Source organism: Heteronotia binoei, chromosome 9 (genome assembly GCF_032191835.1).
Source record: "Heteronotia binoei isolate CCM8104 ecotype False Entrance Well chromosome 9, APGP_CSIRO_Hbin_v1, whole genome shotgun sequence".
Classification (NCBI taxonomy): Eukaryota; Metazoa; Chordata; class Lepidosauria; order Squamata; family Gekkonidae; genus Heteronotia; species Heteronotia binoei.
Window position 1 is genome coordinate 101211596 of NC_083231.1, and position 19775 is coordinate 101231370.

Below are 19775 nucleotides of genomic sequence, written 5' to 3' on the forward strand. Positions count from 1 at the left end.
TCCAAAACCAAGCAGAGTCAGCTCTGGTTAATACTTGGATGGGAGAAGACCAAGGAAGACAAAAGTTGCTATGCAGAGGCTGGCAATGTCAAACCATGTCTTGCTTTGAAAACTCTAAAGCAGAGGTGGCCAAACTTGTTTAACATAACAGCCACAGAGAATAAAGCAGGAAGGAAGGAAGGAAGGAAGGAAGGAAGGAAAATAGATGAGGGAGGGAAGAAGAGATGGAAAGAAAGCAACTTTAAATGCTTCCTCCAAGCTGCTGGCTGACTTGGCTTGGAGAAATTATTTAAAGAGAGAAATGTCTTCTCCAGGCCGGCTGTCAGGGTGGTGGGGGCTTCAAGAGCCACACAATATGTGTGAAAGAGCTGCTTGTGGCTCCCAAGCCAAAGTTTGGCCGTGTCCGCTCTAAAGGGTCACCTTAAGTCAGGTGCAACTTGATGACACTGTCCACTGGCAAGAAGTTTAGCCAATGTGTTATAAGAAAGCAAAGATGTATCCAGATTTAACTGTGTGATTAAGTGACATACAGTCAGCTTCAAAACATTTCTTAAGAGAATTCTAATAACATTGCTTTTGTAAATTAAAAAAAGTTGAAATACCGTGACTGTAAAATCTTTAATCATTATTCCAGAAGAAGTTTTAAAGCTTGAGAGCAATACTGGGAAATTAAGTTCTAAAAACTGGAGAATGATTCTAGATCTGGAGTATAAGTTGGATAAGAAAAGTTCCCAAACATATGTTTGCCACCTAATTCAGGAAAGAACTGGGAGTTTAACATTCTCCACAAGTCAATTCTCTTCTGATACCCCTTCCCTGGCAAGCTTTCCCATGTTTTTCTTTCAGCCAGGCTCCAATGATGGATATAAGCTTCCTTGGCAAGCAGCAATTGCCAGGGAGAACCAATAGGGGGCAGAGGATTACACACAAACCATTCTTGCTGATGTCCCCCCCACCACCACCACCATGTCTTCTTGCTCTGCTCCTCCTTTACCTGGCAAATGTGTACTTATTGACAGAACCTGTGGTTCCACCCTAACAGTACAATCCTAAAAAGGCTTCCAGCTATGGGTTGGGAAATTTCTGGAAAGCTGGGGACACAGCCTGGAGAGGATAAAGGTTGGGAAGGGAGCTAAGGGAGGTAACCTCCATATGGGGCCAAGAGTTCTCTCAGAATTACAATTTCCAGAAAACAGAGATCAGTTCCTCTGAAGAAAATGGCTGCTTTGGAAGTGGACTCTATGGCATTACATCCTAATGAGATCCTTTTCCTCTCCAGATCCTGCTTCCCCAGGCTCCACTCCCAAATCTCCAGGAGTTTCGCAAACCAGAGTTGGCAATCATAGCCTGGAGATCAATTTGGGAGAATGTCAGGCCCCTACTTGAAGTCTGACAGCCCTAAATCACACCCTTTTAAGTCGGTCGACATCCATAGATTTAGAAGGGTATAAATCTGATGAGGATTGAACTGTGTCATCTTTATTTGGGTGGAGGGAGCTGTCAACTTTTGTCCTTCAGGTGAACTACTGAAGTGACTTTGAGTGGGCTGAGGTGTATAGGCTCCTTCTTTAATAGTATTTTTACCTGCTTCTTTTTACTTATGCTTTGGAAGATAAAAACTACAGACAAGCCCTACAGTGATGGGAAATCATATGAAGAAAGTACGAAGGCCTCCATTCCAGGTGAGTCAAATACCAGGTTAGGAAATTATTAAACTGAAATTTCATATTTCCTTACAGAATGAGAATTGTACTTATACATTTTCCACCACGCTGGGGTGACCTTCCATTTCCTAGCAAGAAATAGAAGATTGTCCCACAAGACCAAAGAACATCTGGTTGAGTTCCCATTTCCTAGCAAGAGATAGATTGTCCCACAAGACCAAAGAACATCTGGTAGAGAAGCTCCCATTTTGTAGCAAGAAATGGGGATGTCTCTTGAGAGTTGGGTGCATTTGCAATGGGTGAGCTCCATTTCCTGGGAACATGGAGAGGGTGAGATTTGGGAAGGGAAAGGATCTCATCTCAGCTCGGTATAACTCCATAGAGTCCACCCTCTAAAGGAGCCATTTTGTCTAGGGGAACTGATCTCCATTGCCCAGACATCACTTGTAATTCCAGGACCTCTCCAGGTCCCACCTGAAGGTTGGCATTGGCAACCCTAGGCTGCTGTTCTATGCCTAAATTCAACAGGATATCATTTTGAGTGAACACAAGTTGCAAATTTATAGGATCCTATCCTCCTTTGGTACTGATCTTACCATGTACTATTTACCTCATTGAGAAACATTTGTTGAGGCCCTGACCTGGATAGCCCAGGCAAGCCCGATCTCATCAGATTTTGGAAGCTAAACAGGGCCAAGTACTTGGATGGGAGACCTCTAAAGAATACCAGAGGCAGGATATAGCAAGTCGCTTCCCTGAATGTCCAAGCTACTCTAGGGGTCACAAGAAGTCATCCATGACTTCCAGACACATGTGTGTACATGCATGCACACACAGAGAGATGAGAAAAACATTTGTTGACATCTTGGTTCCAGTATCATCTCCACTGTTCTAACCTTGGCTCAGATATGCCCTTTCCATTTGGGGGAAAAAATTACCTTAATTTCCCCTCCTAGATCCTTGCAGAGATTTCTATTGTAAGACTGGGAAAGTCTGCCAGGCAGATGAAGAAGGAAAACTCAGCTGTGTTTGCCAAGATCCTGCGACTTGTCCTTCCACGAGAAATTATGTAAGTAATTCAGGAATTAAAACTGCTAAGTTTTTAAGCAAAAGTGTCTTATTGAATAATAATATGAGTTAATAACGTAGTAATTTAGTATATTCAAAGCACTTCATATTAATTCATATAAGAATTCTATAAGGGACCTTAGTATTATTATTCAGGATTAGTCAATTTCAGTAATGCATACTGTAATAACTCCATAAGCGCTTAGGGTTGCCAGGTCTGTGTTGGAAAATACCTGGAGAGCACTTTCCTACTCAGCTTTTTTGTCATTGTGCAAACAATGCTACAAAAAGTGCTTTTCAATCTTTCATTTCTGATCTTTTGTAAGGTTTGTGGTACGGATAATAAGACGTATGAGGACACGTGTCAGCTGTTCGGCACGAAGTGTCATCTCGAAGGGACAAAAGTGGGACATCAGCTGCACCTGGATTACATGGGAGCCTGCAAATGTAAGGGCCTATTTTTATATAGTTCTCTCCTATAGAACAAAACTTGCACACGTGTTTTTTGCACTGCTTCAGTTCAAATGCATTCCTTCCCAATATAAATCCAGGAGTGTTTCTGACCTCCCTCAAAAGGCTTCTCAAAAGACTCATTTGTACAGCAGAGTTCTCCTCTAGATACACCTAAAACGTTATGGTATCCTGGGAAATGATCTTCCACTCCTCGTAGGACAAGCACTTAAGGGGCAGCAGAAGGCAGCTTTCGCAAGGGACCCATCCTCTGCCACAAGTAGAGTAACAAGTAGAGGTGGTGGGCTCTCCTTCCTTGGAGGTTTTTAAACAGAGGCTAGATGGACATCTGACAGCAATGCTGATCCTGTGAACTTAGAGGGAGGTATTTGTGAAGTTCCTGCATTGTGCAGGGGGTTGGACTAGATGACCCTGGAGATCCAACTCTATACTTCTGTGAGTCTACCAACTCCAAGTTGGGAAATTCCTAGTGATTGGAGGCTGGAGCCTGGGAAGGGTGGGGTTTGTGGAGAGACCTCAGCAGAGTATAAAGCCATAGAGTCCATCTTCCAAAGCAGCCATTTTCTCCAGGGGAACTGATCTTCACAGTCCAGAGATCAGTTGTAATTCCGGGAGATCATCAGACCCCCACCTGGAGTTTGGCAATTGTAGTTTATTTACTCCACTGAAATTCTATTAAATGCTCTAGATCTCCCAGAATTACAAGTGAGAGTCATATGCTCCAGAATGCTAGTACTTCTCCCCTATGAAATGACATCATTTCCAGAATTGCTCTGGAAGTGATGTCACACCTCGGCTGGGTCCAGACCAGCAGTTTGAGGCAGTTTCTTGGCCATCTGAACAGCTGGAGAGCACCCAGGAAGCACTGTTCAAGCACTTGAGTGGTCTGACCACTCCTCTGGGGGGTCCGTGGCCTGTCCCTGTCCCAGCAGCGGGCTGCGTGCAGTCTGACCACCCCCACGGTGCTACTCTTTCTGCCGGCTTACTTTGGGATGGGAGGCTTCCACCCCAAGCTGCTGCTCTGGACCCAGCCCTTCAGAGAAACACTAATTTTCCCATTATTTTCCTCCTGCTGTCCTGCTGCCTTGATGTGGGGTGTGGGGTGTGTCAGAGGCTGTCAGTGGAAGTTCTCCCTTTCTAGCTTTAGTGGGAAACATGGCAGAAAAACTGCTTGCTATAGTGAGCGAAAAGAACCTCCATATACAGAGGAAGCAATCATCTGAATATCAGTGCTAGGCTAGGAGGCAATATCAGTGAAAAGCTTTGGCCTCCATACCCTGTCTCTTGATCCCAAAATAACTGGTTGACAACTGTGTCAAAGTGGAATCTGGACTAGATGGATCACTGGTCTGATACACCAGGGCTCCTCCTGTGTTCTTAAGGTATGACTATGAAAGCCAACTGCTTGAAATTTATGAATTCGCCTTGTGCATTTATGCAAACATCAAATATGAAAGAATTTTTAATCCGTTTACCTTTGTCCTCAGAAATACAGCAATCAATACATGTCTGAACTCACTTTGAACCTATAGCTGGCTATCTCTTGCTTACCAGCAAGAAATGGCCTTCTGAACTGAACAAAGTTTGAGTCGAGTGGCACCCTTAAAACCAACAAAGTTTAGGTGCCACTGAACTTAAACTTTGCTCTGTTGCTGCAAACCACTACCCACCTCAAGCTATCTGTCAGACTGCAGATTTGACCCTAAATAAGTTTTATCCCTTCATTTTGTAACTGGAGACCCAAGGAATTAACAAAATATCATTTTGTGCTTTGGAACAGACATTCCTCCTTGTACTGACTATGAAGTGGAGCAGTTTCCTGTCCGGATGAGAGACTGGCTCAAGAACGTCCTCATGCAGTTTTACAAACAGGATCAGAAGAAAGGTGGATTTCTTACAGACAAGCAGAGAAACAAAGTGAGCCAGGGAAAAATGCTTTGTTGTGAACAGAAAAAGAGAAGGGGGGGCAGCATACAACTGTTGATCACAGAAGGACATATCTACACTACAAATATTTTATAAGTTTTATACCCAAAGAGCCTCAGTAATTATAACTTGGTGGTAGGGTTGCCAAGTCCAATTCAAGAAATATCTGGGGACTTTGGGGGTGGAGCCAGGAGACATTGGGGCAGAGCCAGGAACAAGGGTGTGACAAGCATAATTGAACTCCAAGGGAGTTCTGGCCATCACATTTAAAGGGACAGCACACCTTTTAAAATGCCTTTCTTCCACAGGAAATAATTAAGGATAGGGGCACCATCTTTTGGGGCTCAAAGAATTGGACCCTCTGGTCCAATCGTTTTGAAACTTGAGGGTATTTTGGGGAGAGGCACTAGATGCTATACTGAAAATTTGGTGCCTCTACCTCAAAATACAGCCCCCCCAGAGCCCCCGATACCTGCGGATCAATTCCCCATCATTCCCTATGGGAATCGTTCATGGAGGTGCATAATGGCTGTGGGGGTGGAGCTTCCCCCGCCGGCCAGCTGACTGGGGGAGGGGGAAAGCCTGTAAAACCAGGGGATCCCCCACTGGGACCTGGGGATTGGGAAGCCTACTTGGTGGAGAATCCTTGCTCCGGGATCTTTAACCCCATAGCTGAGCTACAGTTCTTAATATTCCTTGGGAAGAGGGAATGATTGTTAAGCCAGGTGGTTTCTGGGTGTTGACGTGCAGAACTTTGTTCAGGATCTGCTCACTTCCTTTCCTCCCCCCATTACTAAAAGACCTTTTAGTCATTAGACATTTTTCTTACAACAGCAGGAGGCATATAACAATTACTTTTAAATGATTTATAAATCAGAGGTTGTCATATGCAGAGTATTATGCTGAATCAAAAATATGGGCTGTAATAATTCCTGCTCTCCTAATGCCATTGGTGAGTTTATGTTTTTGTTAGGCTGGCTGGGAACCATGACAAGTACATAGCTGTCAGGTAAACCTTACCTTGCTAGATTCCCTTGGCTGTATGCCAACTGACCTCCTGATTGGATCACTTTCATGGCTGTTGCAAAGTCCATCTCAAGCTGCTTTGTGACTATGCAGCAACCATGTGGACTATGGGCCAAGTTATTGCAGCCTGTCGTGGCTTTTGCCGAGTCTGAGAATTAAATTTTTTCAACTGACAATTGAGGCATATATCCCACTTAGCAGAATCACATGCTCTTTCCATGTATGCACCCAAATGCATCCTTTAAATGAGAACTGGCTAGATTGCATTTCCTGTTTTTGTTCCTGCACAATCAAAGGCCATCCATTTAAGAAATGATTGCGAAATTAGCTGAGTTTATAGGTAGACACCAGCAACACAGAGAGACCCAAATGATAAATCTGAATTTTCAAATCTCAGATTTAATTTTTTTTCTACGCCTTTTAAAATTGGAGGCAGGAGAAGATCAATAGCGTATGGGGAGGTACTGCAAAGAAATACTGTAATCATAAGAACATAAGAGAAGCCATGTTGGATCAGGCCAACGGCCCATCCAGTCCAACACTCTGTGTCACACAGTGGCCAAAAATTTTATATACACACATACACTGTGGCTAATAGCCACTAATGGACCTGTGCTCCATATTTTTATCTAAACCCCTCTTGAAGGTGGCTATACTTGTGGCCGCCGCCACCACCTCCTGTTGCATCACATGAGAATGCAACAGAATCAACACACCCCAATTTATTAGGCTACAGCCAGGGCTTTTTTTGTAGCAGGAGTTCCTTTTCATATTAGACTACACCCCCTTGATGTAGCTAATCCTCCAAGAGCTTACAGTAGGCCCTGTATCCCTATGCGGCAGGGGTAGGGGGACTTACTAGGAGATAGAGGGAGGCCCAGCCAACATCACAGTGACAGCTTTTACCATAGAGTTTTTGCCCAAATACCAGAGAGTCACCCTGACGTCATCAATGTAATGATATAACTTCCGGGTCACATCAGAAGTTACGTAGACACAACACTGTAGCATTGACTGGGCCTCACTCTTTTCCCAAGTAAGCCCCCTTCCAGGCAGCTGATTGGTGGTGGAGCAGTGGGGGGTGGAGGCATGGGACCCCCACATCCATGGAGGCGGGGTCTGGCAACCCTACTCAGGGAACCGAAATGGAAGAATCTGATTGAAATTCCACATGTTGTTACTTTGCTGTCTACCAATACTGATTTTGCTCATGTGCATATCTAGATAAAAAAGATTTACTTGGATGAAAAGCGGCTGCCGGCCGGTGACCATCCCACTGAAATTCTGCTACGTGACTTTGAGAAAAACTACCGCACATACACATATCCCATTCATTGGCACTTTAACCGGCTAGATCAGCATCCCACAGACAGGTAAGAGCAAACCATGTGTGTGTGCGTGTGTGTGTTATCTCTGCAACTTGTTTTTGTGTACATTATCTCCTACTCAGTAGGTAGCTGATGAACTTGATGTTTAAATAAGCAGATACTCAATCTTTCAGGCACCAGGCCAAAACCTTTCTGTTTACTCAGGCCTTTGACTCAGGGGCTAATGTTTTTAACATTATTCACCTGAGAGTGATTAAGATCCAATATAAGCTGCTTCCTGTTTTGTTGTTTTACACTCTGATGTTTTTTGATTGGTGTGTTTTTTAATTAACTTTTATTTTATTTTATTTTATTTTATTTTAGTTTATTTGTAATTTGTATCCCGCCCTTCCCACCAGGTGGCTCAGGGCGGCTTACAGCATATAAAATCTAACATAAGAATATAAAAATTTAAACAGTTCACACAGTTTACATGGCTAAAACATTAAAAACATGGTTAAAACATTATGATTCTTTATGGTTTTTATTATGTTTTATTTTGTAAGCTGCCTCATCAGACCCAGGCTGTGCCCTAAACAGACCTAGGCCATTGCCTAGGGCACTGGGGCAGAAGAGCACCAAAAAGGATTGGGCAGATCAGCTGTAGCAGCCCTTGGAAGCACCCTGGGAAACACCACAGCTCCAGCACCACCACCTAGGTGCAACACATGAATAGTGGTGGCACTGGAGGCCAGGGCATGTGGACTTGAGAGCCGGTTTGGAGTAGTGGTTAAGAGTTGAAGACTCTAATCTGGGAAAAGTGGGCTTGATTCCCCACCCCTCCACATGTAACTGTTGGCGTGACCTTGGGTCAGTCACAAGTTCTCTGAGAGCTGTTCTCTCAAGAGCAGTTCTCAAAAGAGCTCTCTCAGCCTCACCTACCTCACAGGGTGTCTGTTGTGGGGAGAGGAAAGGAAAGAACATGCTCTGAGACTCAAGTGAAGGGTGGGATATAAATCCAGTCTCCTCCTCCTCCTCCTTTTCCCTGTCCTCAGCCCAATCCCCCCACCTGCAGTGGAGGGAGGCAGGAAGGAAAAAAGACCGGGCAGCTGCCAGCTTCATGCCCCCCGGAGAGCTGTAGCCATGGGCCTCATTGCCTGCCTGGCTCTATGTATGCCCAGGCCATTGGGAGAGGGGTGGGGGAGAAAGTCACAAATCACCTAGAGCATTAAAAACTTTTGGACTGGTCCTGTTTCTAATTTCAAAATGCAGTTTAAATTAAGATAGATCCTTGATTCTTTAAATTAAGATACATCCATTCAAAAGTCAATTCAAGAGTTTCATGCTGGTCAAAATAGATTCCTTTGGTGGGCAAGCCACCCTGTTCTGTGCACCTAATGAGAAAAATAGCTACCATACTTGTTAAGTAGCCACAAATGCGGGGGGGGGGGTCTACAGCGATCTACATTGTTATAACACGTGCTTCTGCCTGTACTGCTTTTTAACTTTTCTCCCTGCCAATGATATGGCGTTATAGACTACAAGACTTTTGTGAATGACACTTATACTAATTCCAGTCATGTGGCTTCTAACTCCAGAGACTGTATAATACCCATGGTAGTTATGTGGGATTAACTTGCTAGTACAGGAGTACGCTTCTGAATCTTTCCCTCCTAGGAGTACATCGTATTTGCAGTTTCAGTCCAAACCTCTTATTATCTTCTTACCCAGGTGGGCAGCCGTGTTGGAGTTCTGTAGCACCTTTAAGCCATCAAAGTTTTATCAAGAATGTAAGCTTTTGTGTACTAGAAGCACACTTCATTAGACATCAGAAACTTACATTCTCAATAAAACTTTGTTGGTCTTAAAGGTGCTACTGGACTCTAACTTTGTTCTGTATCTTCTTACCCATCCTTGTGAAATGCATGTGAACTGTGTTTGATCTGTATCAACAGCCTATTACAATTTTTTAGAGGTGGGGGATTTAAAAAGGCAGGCGATGCTATATTCTTCCTATATAAAAGGCATTTGAACTCATTTTTGTTTTGTGCACCATGAAGGCCAAACCAGATGCATACTGCAAGTTGTGTATCTGGAGCAGACAGCAATTATTTTAACTGAGTTCTCAAGTATGCAAAGATTCCATGTGAATGAGAGTTTTAAAAAAAAACCCACTGGGGCTCCAAATGTGGAACTTTCAGCACATGCCTGGCTTCGCTGCAAAAAGTGGATGCTACAAGATTAACTTGAATCACTAACATTGTATCATTAACCAATTGGTATCTATTGGCCAAAATAAGCAGCTGACCTTTGCAGGTATGTATAGTCTAAGTGGCTTGGTATAAGGAAAGGAACTGGATAGCTGAATTTAAATATGCCTAAATGTCTTAAGTGTCTCCCTAACATGAAGATGTTGTATTGCCACTTCGATAAAACTAAGCATTATATGAAACACGAGCTGCTGCCAAAAATTACAGACTTGTGTCTAGTTCTCTTTGGGATGTGTAATAAAACTCATATTCTTACATTCTTCAGTTCCCCCTTTCTCCTGGCCACGGCAAGCTGCAGCCAGAAGAAAGGCAGCAAGAACTGCCCAGAAAGGGGCTTCATTTAACCCTTCAGTTTTGCTTCCCCCACCTCACCCCATTGAAGCAGCAGGGAACAAATTTGAAGGGTTAAATGACTGGTTAAATGACCTAACATCTGAGTGGTGGACCCCACACCATACAGCTGTTAGGTTTAAACAGCTGGCCCCAAACTGCTGAACAAAACTGGCCAAAAGTCAACTAAATGGTCAGGGAATGTGCTTTCCCCAAACAGGGGTTCCTGAGCTCTGAGCTGGCCCAAGTTCGGCTCATATTTTGGCTCATGAGCCAGTTCATGCCAATCCCTAAATTCAACAGGAGAGACCATTTGAGGTGGGAACCGAGTATTTCTCATAACATGAAGATCTGCCCTTTATAATTTCAGAAAGCTAACACACTCCGAGCTTGCTCCTTTGCGTGCCTCTCTTGTTCCCATGAAGCACTGCGTAACTCGCTTCTTCCAAAGGTGCGACAGTGACAAAGACAAACATATCTCTCTGCAGGAGTGGTGCCACTGCTTTGGAATTAAGGAAGGTAAATCCCTGTACACTGAAGGAGAATTTCTTTTGATCTGTCTCAACAGAGGATGGGCGGGAAGAGTACATACTGAGAAAAGAACTCACGGTTATATAGCGGTATCCTCACTGCAGCCAGGATCCAAAGAGTTGCACAACTGTTCCCATCTACACATAGGGTTGCCAATCCCCAGGTGGGGGCAGGGGATCCCTCGATTTGGAGGCCCTCCTCCCGCTTCAGGGTCATCAGAAAGTGGGGGGAGGGGCGGGAAATGTCTGCTGGACACTTCATTATACTTTGGAGATAGATTCCCATAGGGTATAATGGAAAATTGATCCATGGATATCTGGGGCTTGGTGGGGCTCTTTTATGAGGTAGAGGCACCAACTTTTTAGCATAGCATCCAGTGCCTCCTCCCAAAATACCCTCCAAGTTTCAAAAGGATTGAACTAGGGGGTCCAATTCTGTGAGCCCCCCAAAAACATGCCGCTATCCATTATTTCCAGTGCAGGGAAGGCATTAAAAAGGTGTGTGGTCCCTTTAAATGTGATGGCCAGAACTCCCTTTAGAGTTCAATTATGCTTGTCACAACCTTGCTTCTGGCTCCACCCCCAAAGTCTCCAGATATTTCTTGAATTGGACTTAGCGACCCTACACAATAGGACCAGAGAGAAAAAATTGTTGTAATTTCTAAATATGATGTGTGACCTTGTTACTCAAGGTTTCCCACTTTATAACAGAAAGAAAGTCAACAGTATTCTCAGGCAACCTGGTTTTTGCATATTGTCTCACAGCTTCAGTGGGATCTTTGTACTTGTTATGGGCTTTGGTAATAAATGCTTCCTCTGCTGCTTGTACTCCTGTCTGGCAAAATAAAGTGCAATAATGATGCCAGGGCTTTCAAAACACCTGGCCGCAGAGACTATTTAGAAAGCCATATGTGATGAAATGCACTCAGATGAATATGGCCATGACCATCTGTAGACTTGTATCACAAACAGCTCAAATTCTGACACATCTGGTGATCTTTATTAATTTATTTTTGCCTATATCCCACCTTTCTGCCCTCATAAGGGCAGCAAGGAGGCCAACAAATTAAAGCATATGTAAAACAATCAAAACCAGAGATTAAATACATACAAAAGCATAAAAGCAACAAAGAAAACACTGGGCAGGAAGGAGGAATCACCGAGGGAATTGCTGAATGGAACAGTAAGGGATTTACTTGAGATATAGTCAACTTTTCCTCCAGTTCTCACTAAATGTTATTGTGATCTCTGTAGGGCAAGGGTGGCCAACGGTAGCTCTCCAGATGTTTTTTTGCCTACAACTCCCATCAGCCCCAGCCATTGGCCATGCTAGCTGGGGCTGATAGGAGTTGTAGGCAAAAAACATCTGTAGAGCTACCGTTGGCCACCCCTGCTGTAGGGTATCAGGCTACCAAGGATTTGGCGGATCTTTTCATCCTCTGTTTTTCAACCCATAACTGCAAATGCTTCAGAAACTCACTGGGAGATCTTAGACCAGTCACTCTCTCGGCTTAACCTACCCTATAGTATTATTGTGAATAGTGGGAGAGTAGAATTGTGTATGCTACTCTGAGTTCCTTGGAAGAAGCACAGGGTAAAAATGTGATTGGCTGGTGAAAATGGGTAGCCATGTCAGTCTGTCTGAAGCAGTAGAAAAGAGTAGCACTTAAGGACTAACCAGTAGCATTTAAGGACTAACAAAATTTGTGGTAGGGTATAAGCTCTTATGAGTTACTTCTCACTATTTCAGGTATCTCATGAAAGCTTATACCCTACCACAGATTTTGTTAGTCTTTATGGTGTTACTGAACTTTTACTCTTTTCTAATGTGATTAACTCATTGATTGAGCAATAGCTGTGGCATGCTGGAGGCTAATTCAGGGTGAATTCAGTCCTAGCTGTGGAATAGTCCCACAAGATGCTTGATCTTTGTTCCACAACTGCCACACATTGGGAATGAGTGAGCGACTTCACAGAATTGTTGAAAACATGGCTCTTCTCCTTGAGAGTAAAAACAGGCATAGTGGCCCCTTCTCCCCCCTCCCCAAATTATTGTTCAGCTCTCCTGTCACTGGTTTGCATGATAAAAGAACATCTTCAGGAAAAAAAACAACCATGTAACGTGTAAGACCTGCTGGACCTGGACAATAGGTCATGTCTGTGAGGCAGAAGTTGCCATTTAAGTACCTTATGTTCTCTGTAATTTTAGATTTTATATATTTTAAATTGGTTTTTTACTGTTGATTGTTTTTATGATGTAACCCGCCCTGAGCCCATTCTACGGGAAGGGCGGGCTAAAAATCGAATAAAAGAAATAAAAACAAATAAAATATAGTTCGGGTTGCCAGCCCCCAGGTCTTAGCAGGAGGTTTCCTCATTTTGGGGGGCTTTGATCTGCTGCTGGCCAGCTGGTCAGTGAGGAAAAACCCCACCTTCAAACAGGGACGTTGCCATGCGACATCCCCAACACAATGACATCACTTCCAGGTGACATCACAGGGATGTCATGAGGCGATAGTTTTGGGGCAAACTCTATGGCTTTGAAGGCAACATCATCACATCAGGGACATCATGTGCAACATCCCGCCCACCCCCAGAACACCCCCTCCCAATCCCCTGATCATGGTGGCAAGGGGACTTAGCAACCCTACATGTAGTCCAATTCATAGTCACAATTAACTTGACTCAATAATTTGTTTCATTTGGGCTGAGGCCTAAAATTATGAGGTAATATATCAGTAATATGATTTCATCCATTGGGTTAATGGTGCAGATCATGAGAATTTAGCTTTTCCAGCACCGGGAAAAGCTAAATCCTCAACAGGGCTGACCCTATAGTGTCTGGCACCCTAGGCAAGGCTAACTTCCGGCACACTCCCTGCACTGATAACATCATGGAGTCAAATGGAGGGGCACCCAGCTTGGCATCCCCGGAAGGCTGGTTCCCTAGGCAATCGCCTAGTTTGCCTAGTGGCAGGGCCAGCCCTGATCCTCACACCCTTGCGATTCCCTTTCAGTTCAAGGATTATAGCAGCTTTTCTTGTCTCTCTTGCAGAAGACGTAGATGAGAACCTTCTGTTCTGAACAGGCTGGACGACATAACAACAACATCCTGCAGAAGCATTTTTGAAGGCAACCTCTGAACAGGATATCAGTAGTTAAAATGCTATTTTAGTGGATGAACTAACAGTTCCATCCTAAGCAGAGTTACACACAGTTACACCCCTTGACTTCAATGGATTTAGAAGAATGAAACTCTGCTTAGGATGGTACTCCAAGTATATTAAATGTGGGGGATGGGGGAATAACAGTAGTTAAAATCATAAATTTTCTAAAAATGCTGTTGATAAAAGAATGTTGTTTTTTTTGTTTTTCTCCTTGTGTTTGTCCAAGAATCTATTTGACAGAATCTTGACATCTTCCATATTCGAGAGCTTTGTTCACAATCCATGCATGTTGCGAGTGTCACTTGCTGTGTGCTTAGTGTCTCACTGTTAAATGTGCAAGCTGCTTCTCTAGAACAAGTATAGTGTTTGTGAAAGTTCAGTCTGTGGTGTTTGATCTTCAGTGAATCGTTCACCCAGGCAAGCCATCAAGTAGCAGGCACCCGTGAATGAGCTTGCCCTGAGAAGAACCATCTTCATCATACCTTTACGAGATCATTTTTCTGCATATTCCAATAGTGGGTTTAAAACACTGGGAAATGGTACCAACTTGTTCCACATTCATTGACAAGTGCCGGATTTTGGATCCAACTTCAAGTATGTTCATTAAGCACCTTTGAATTATCTATTCTGGCTGCATGATTTGTTGGCAGCAGAAATCTAAGAAGTTCCAAAGACTCCCAAGAGAATCCAATGAATTTTCTTGCATATATTGTGTGTCACACACACACAAACAGAGAGAGAGAAACAAAAATAATATGCCTGGGATATGAAATTTATTGCAGCCAAGATCTATAGTCTAGGCACATATTTTTCTGTACACAAAATATATGCCATAAAATTCTCTAGAACACAGTTCATCATGTAGATGCATAACATATATGTCTTGCAGAAAAAGTTAGATATTTCAGTATTTTAAAAATATATTTTATCTAGGCTGACTACTTCCTGGAAATAATTTCTCAAAACTTGTTTGAAGATAAATGTATATTGTAAAGTAATCATAAAGGCAGATGGTGTGTGTTTCTTCCTTTTCATTTTTTCTTAATAAAAAGTTCGTGTTTACTGAAAGACCAACAAATGCCAATGAGCTGGGAATCCAATTTGCACTTCATTATTTAAAAAGCATTATTAACAAATATCTCTTTACACATGAATCTTGAAATGAGACCACAACAGGGGAACATTTATCTCCAAGTAAAATAAGAAGTAATAGAGTGGGGTTTTTTTAATCTTCTGTTGATATGAAGAAATTATGAACATGATTACACTTTGGTATAAATCTAAAAATACCACCTCACAAACACACAACACAGTTGTATAGTGCAGTATGTCACTGGAGATAGCTAGTGCCACACCAGAATTTTTGGTCATATTAGGGATGCCAGGCCAACCCCCTGAATCTTGTGGATTTGGGGTGGAGGGAGTCTAGGAGGGGGAAATAATATCTGATGTAACTTCCAGGTGATTACCCAGAAGTGACATCACAGCCTGTGCCCGCCCCCCGATAATGCTGATGGAATTTCCCCAATCTCAGAAACGGGGGAAATTCCTAGAGCATTGCGGGGAGCACTGTGACTAGGCTTGGCAAGCTTCCACTGTGGGTTATTTAAAAAGCATTATTAACCTCCTGCCCCCAGCAGGGCTTTCTTTCCACAATTAAGTTGGACAGCGGGAGAAAACTGCTGAATAATGAGAGAGACAATTGTCAGCAATGCATCTCAACTTGCTGATGTCATTTCTGGTGTGGCCAGAAGTTATGTCAGAAAGTCACCAATGAGCCCCCTGCCCACTGAGTCTCCTTTCAGTTCTGTAACTGTTTCCTCCTGGCAATTCTAGCTGTGACATAATTTCACCAATTCTTCTTCTTGCTTGATCAAATGAAGATAATTGAAGATGGAGGTGGGAGTTTACCCTGAATCACTGGTAGGGATGCCAACTTCCAGATGGGACCTGGGGATCCCCCGGAATTACAACTCATCTCCGGACCACAGAGATCAGTTCCCCTTGAGAGGATGGATGCCTTGGAGGGTGGACCCGATGGCATTATACCCCACTGAGGTCCCTGTCCTCCCCAGGCCCCACCCCCAAATCTTCAGCAGTTTCCATACCAGTTCCCAACCCCTCCAACCCCCACCAGTGGTCTGAGGGGACCCGGCAACACTACTCAAATGCCATGGGTCAGCGCCTTGTAAGGCTTGGTCATTAACAGGGAGACGCCTAACATGGCTTGGAAACATGATACTCAGGCAGCTATAGGCCTTCCTTCATATGCTATCTCACATTAGACACAACCTTCCAGAAAGTGGGCACCCTGAGCCCCTGTACAACAATCCTGTTACTTCAGTGTGACTAACATTCTACTTGGTAACTGGGATGATCATAATTTACACGTAGGCCATGAGTTAAACTGGAGAAAACTGAACTTCCCTGTTGCAATTTAGCTTCAATTTTTCTCCTTATGGTGTTGATTAAAGTCAGCTCTCCTGGGCCAAGCCAAATGTGCCATCTGCCCCCTCCTCCAGTTTCTGCACTATCAAAGATCTGGCCATTCCTCCATCCCCAAGCAAAGCTGAAAGGAAGGTTGGCAGCCATTTTAGCAGTTATAATCCCAGGAGATCTCCAGCCACCACCTGCAGGTTGACAACCTACCATCCCAGATACCAGATTAACACTCAAAGGGGGAAGGAAAAGGTGGCCGTTATTGTGTCATGTGAGAACAGTTATACAACACTTCTGCTTTTGAGAAACAAGGAACCTTTTATTGTTTACAAAACTCACTGAAGTAATATCCAGGTCAGGAAAGGTTGTGTAGGTCATCTGTTGAGGTCTGGTACCTCCTAGGTATACTGAGGAGAGCATGCTATGTGTGATTATCTTGATATGCATGATCATAATTTTCTTTGAATAGAGCAGCATGGATATTTTCCATGATTGGAACCAACTTTTTTTTTTTAGATATGCTTTCACATTTACAAAAGTTTGAAAATGCAAGTATTGCCTTATACACAAAAAATGTCAATCTGTACAATCACAGTTAGCCTGCTTTCCCAAGCTGTGAGGTAGGAACACCAAAACAACAACTGCAAAGGATAATTGTATTGAACTGCCGGGTCATAGTCAAGAGATTAGTGTTTTTTGCTTCTGGACTTTTGTCATAATGAAATATTGCACAACACGCTACATGCATATAGGTCAAAGTGTACAATAAAAAGTGTACAATGCAATATTTTAGACTTAATATTACAATAAATGAGCATAGGGTTGCCAGCTCTGGGTTGGGAAATACCTGGAGATTTTAGGGGTGGAGCCTCGGGAGGGTGGGGTATGTGGAGTGGAGGGGCTTCAACAGGGTATAATGTCATATAATTGACTTTCTAAAGCAGCCATCTTCTCCAGATGAACTGATCTGTCAGGTGAATTGATCTTCAGGTGAACTGATCTGTCATAATCTCAGGAGATTTCCAGTCACCACCTGGAGGATGGCAACCCTAATAGGTAGGTGGTTATAAAATGATGGGTGGAAGATGTGGGTGGCAGATGATATTTTTCAGGAAATAGGGGCAGAGTTGAGCAGGTTAGCCACAGATGGGACTGTCTTCCAGAGATTTCTTTGTATAGGGCTTAGATGCTCCTGCTGGAGCTCTGCCTCCTTGATAGCAATTTATGTCTGTTTTTTCTCAGTTTCTCCACAGTCCAGACCTGAACCTTGGAAAACACCTGGGAAATGGAGGCTTTTTGCAAAATTTATGCAAGGCCTCAGGCCATTGAAGAAGACATGCTTATTTGGGGCTTATAGACTGCTCACTCTTCACCTTAGGTTCAGGATTATGACAGTTTCAGAAAGTCCAGATGATAAACCCCAGGGCATTTTTTGAGCAGGAAAGCAGTTCCAGCTGACTTGCATCAGGAGGTGTGGCCTTAATATGCAAATGAGTTTCTTCTGAGCTTTTTATACAAAAAAAAGCCCTGATAAAACCTGTTCCGTTTTTATTTGGCATAGCCATGAACCTACAGCTACAATTGGTAATGAGATTGTGAAACACGCTGATTTCATCTCATAGATTTATTACTTATTTCTTCAGAGTTATATACATCCTGCTTTTCTCCCTACCTCCATTTAATCTTGATGACAACAACTTTGTGAGGTAGGTATGCCAGCCTCCAGGTGGGACCTTGGGGCCTCCTGGAATTACAGCTCATCTCCAGACTGCATTGATCAGTTCCCCTTATGTAGCCCATCCTCCTGGAGCTTACAATAGGCCCTGTACTAAGAGCCCTGTAAGCTCTTGGGGGATTGGCTATGTCAGGGTTGTGTGGCCAAATATGCAAAGGAGTTGCTGCTACAAAAAAAGCCCTGCTGGCTTCCATAAGTCATGCATGCCATAAGCATGGAATGCACATGCCTTAAAAATGCAAGTACAAGAATACAAGAAGCATGTAAGACAATTCCAAATAGAAAAGCAAGTCTCTACCCTGAGCACAAGGGGAAAATTGAAAATGGGACATTATTTGTCTCAAACAAATCTATCATGTCAAATTTTGAATTGTTTGTGAAACACTAGAAATCTGTAGATGATCAGGACTCTAGGTATGACAGAATTAGTCCAAGAGCATTTCACCACATATGGCTTCCTAAGTAGTCTGCATGCTGTTTTGAAAGGACTTGTAATTTGTTCCTGCATTGCAGCACAGGAAGTATTTCTTATCAAAACTTGTATAATGTGCAAAAGATTCCAATGAAGCTCTGAGGAGCTGAGCAAGAAGTCAATGGCATTTAGGTTTTCAAGAGAAGGATGTCCCCTTTCTCTCTTCTCTAAACAGAGGAGAGTTGTCTCTTGAGCAACAGTTCATGCATCTTATTTAAGAACCACAGCGAAAAATCAATGAGAATTGCTCACCACAATTTTAGTTGTTATTAAATACTGATGTGATGATTCTGCTCTTTGTAGCAATACCACTATCTTAGGTAACTGGATGGACCAGTGCTTCCCATTTGCAGGGTCATGACCTGGTACCGGGCCACATAAGTAGGCTTGCCAATCCCCAGGTCCCAGCGGGAGTTCTTCCGCTTTCCCAGGCTCCTTCCCACCCCCAATCAGCTGGCCGGCGGGGGGAAGCCCCACCCCCAGAGGACCATGTGCCTTTGGAGGCTTCAGTCTCCGACTGAAAGGCTTACTCTTGGGATGGTGTGTCTGTGTTACTTTCAAAAAGTTGGCAGCAACTCGTGAGTAGAGAGGCCAATCCCTCACTTCAGAGTCACCAGAAAGGGGGGGGGGGAGGGAAACGTCTGCTGAGCACTTCATTATTCCCTATGTGGAGATCGATTCTCATAGGGTATAATGGGGAATTGATCTGGAGGTTTCGGGGGCTCTGGGGGAGCTGTTTTTTGAGGTAGAGGCACCAAATTTTCAGTATACTATCTAGTGCCTCTCCCCAAAGTACCCCCCAAGTTTCAAAACGATTGGACCAGGGGGTCAAATTCTATAAGCCCCAAAAGAAGGTGCCCCTATCCTTCATTATTTCCTATGGGAGGAAGACATTTAAAAAGGTGTGCTGTCCCTTTAAATGTGATGGCCAGAACTCCCTTGGAGTTCAATTATGCTTGTCACACCCTTGCTCCTGGCTCCGCCCCAACGTCTCCTGGCTCCACCCCCAAAGTATCCTGGCTGCACCCCCAAAGTCCCCAGATATTTCTTGAATTGGACTTGGCAACCCTACACAGAAGCCTCACTACCGGGTCACAAGAAAAGCCAAAGCTAGCCCTGCCCTCAGCAAAGCATGACCTCTGCTCTGCTTCCCTCCCCCGTCTCTCTGTTGTGCAGAGAAAACTAGCTTTGAAGACTGACACAGGCTGCAAAGTCTGAGCTCCATTTGGCTTCCTTTCTTCCCCCGTCTCTGTGTTGTGCAGAGAGGAGCTGGGCTGCCTCTCCTTCCTTCTCCCCCCATTCCCAGTGTTTGAGAGAAAAGCTGGAGTCCACTGGCACTTTAGACCCATGAAGTGATCTTCAAGGTATGG

The 19775-nt window shown here is 43.7% G+C and overlaps 2 protein-coding genes across 2 annotated transcripts in view; one reads left to right on the forward strand and one right to left on the reverse strand.

Annotated features, from left to right (window-relative positions):
• The window catches only part of SPARCL1 (SPARC like 1), a 34542-nt gene extending 20707 nt beyond the window's left edge, over positions 1 to 13835 (forward strand). The window contains exons 6-12 of the mRNA XM_060247395.1: positions 1523 to 1682; positions 2621 to 2733; positions 3059 to 3179; positions 4984 to 5120; positions 7380 to 7528; positions 10433 to 10581; positions 13648 to 13835. Of these exons, the coding sequence (XP_060103378.1) occupies positions 1523 to 1682; positions 2621 to 2733; positions 3059 to 3179; positions 4984 to 5120; positions 7380 to 7528; positions 10433 to 10581; positions 13648 to 13676 (858 nt within the window). The 3' untranslated portion in view covers positions 13677 to 13835. The remainder of the gene's footprint in view (positions 1 to 1522; positions 1683 to 2620; positions 2734 to 3058; positions 3180 to 4983; positions 5121 to 7379; positions 7529 to 10432; positions 10582 to 13647) is intronic.
• The window catches only part of NUDT9 (nudix hydrolase 9), a 131968-nt gene that overhangs the window by 69315 nt on the left and 42878 nt on the right, over positions 1 to 19775 (reverse strand). The window lies entirely within an intron of this gene.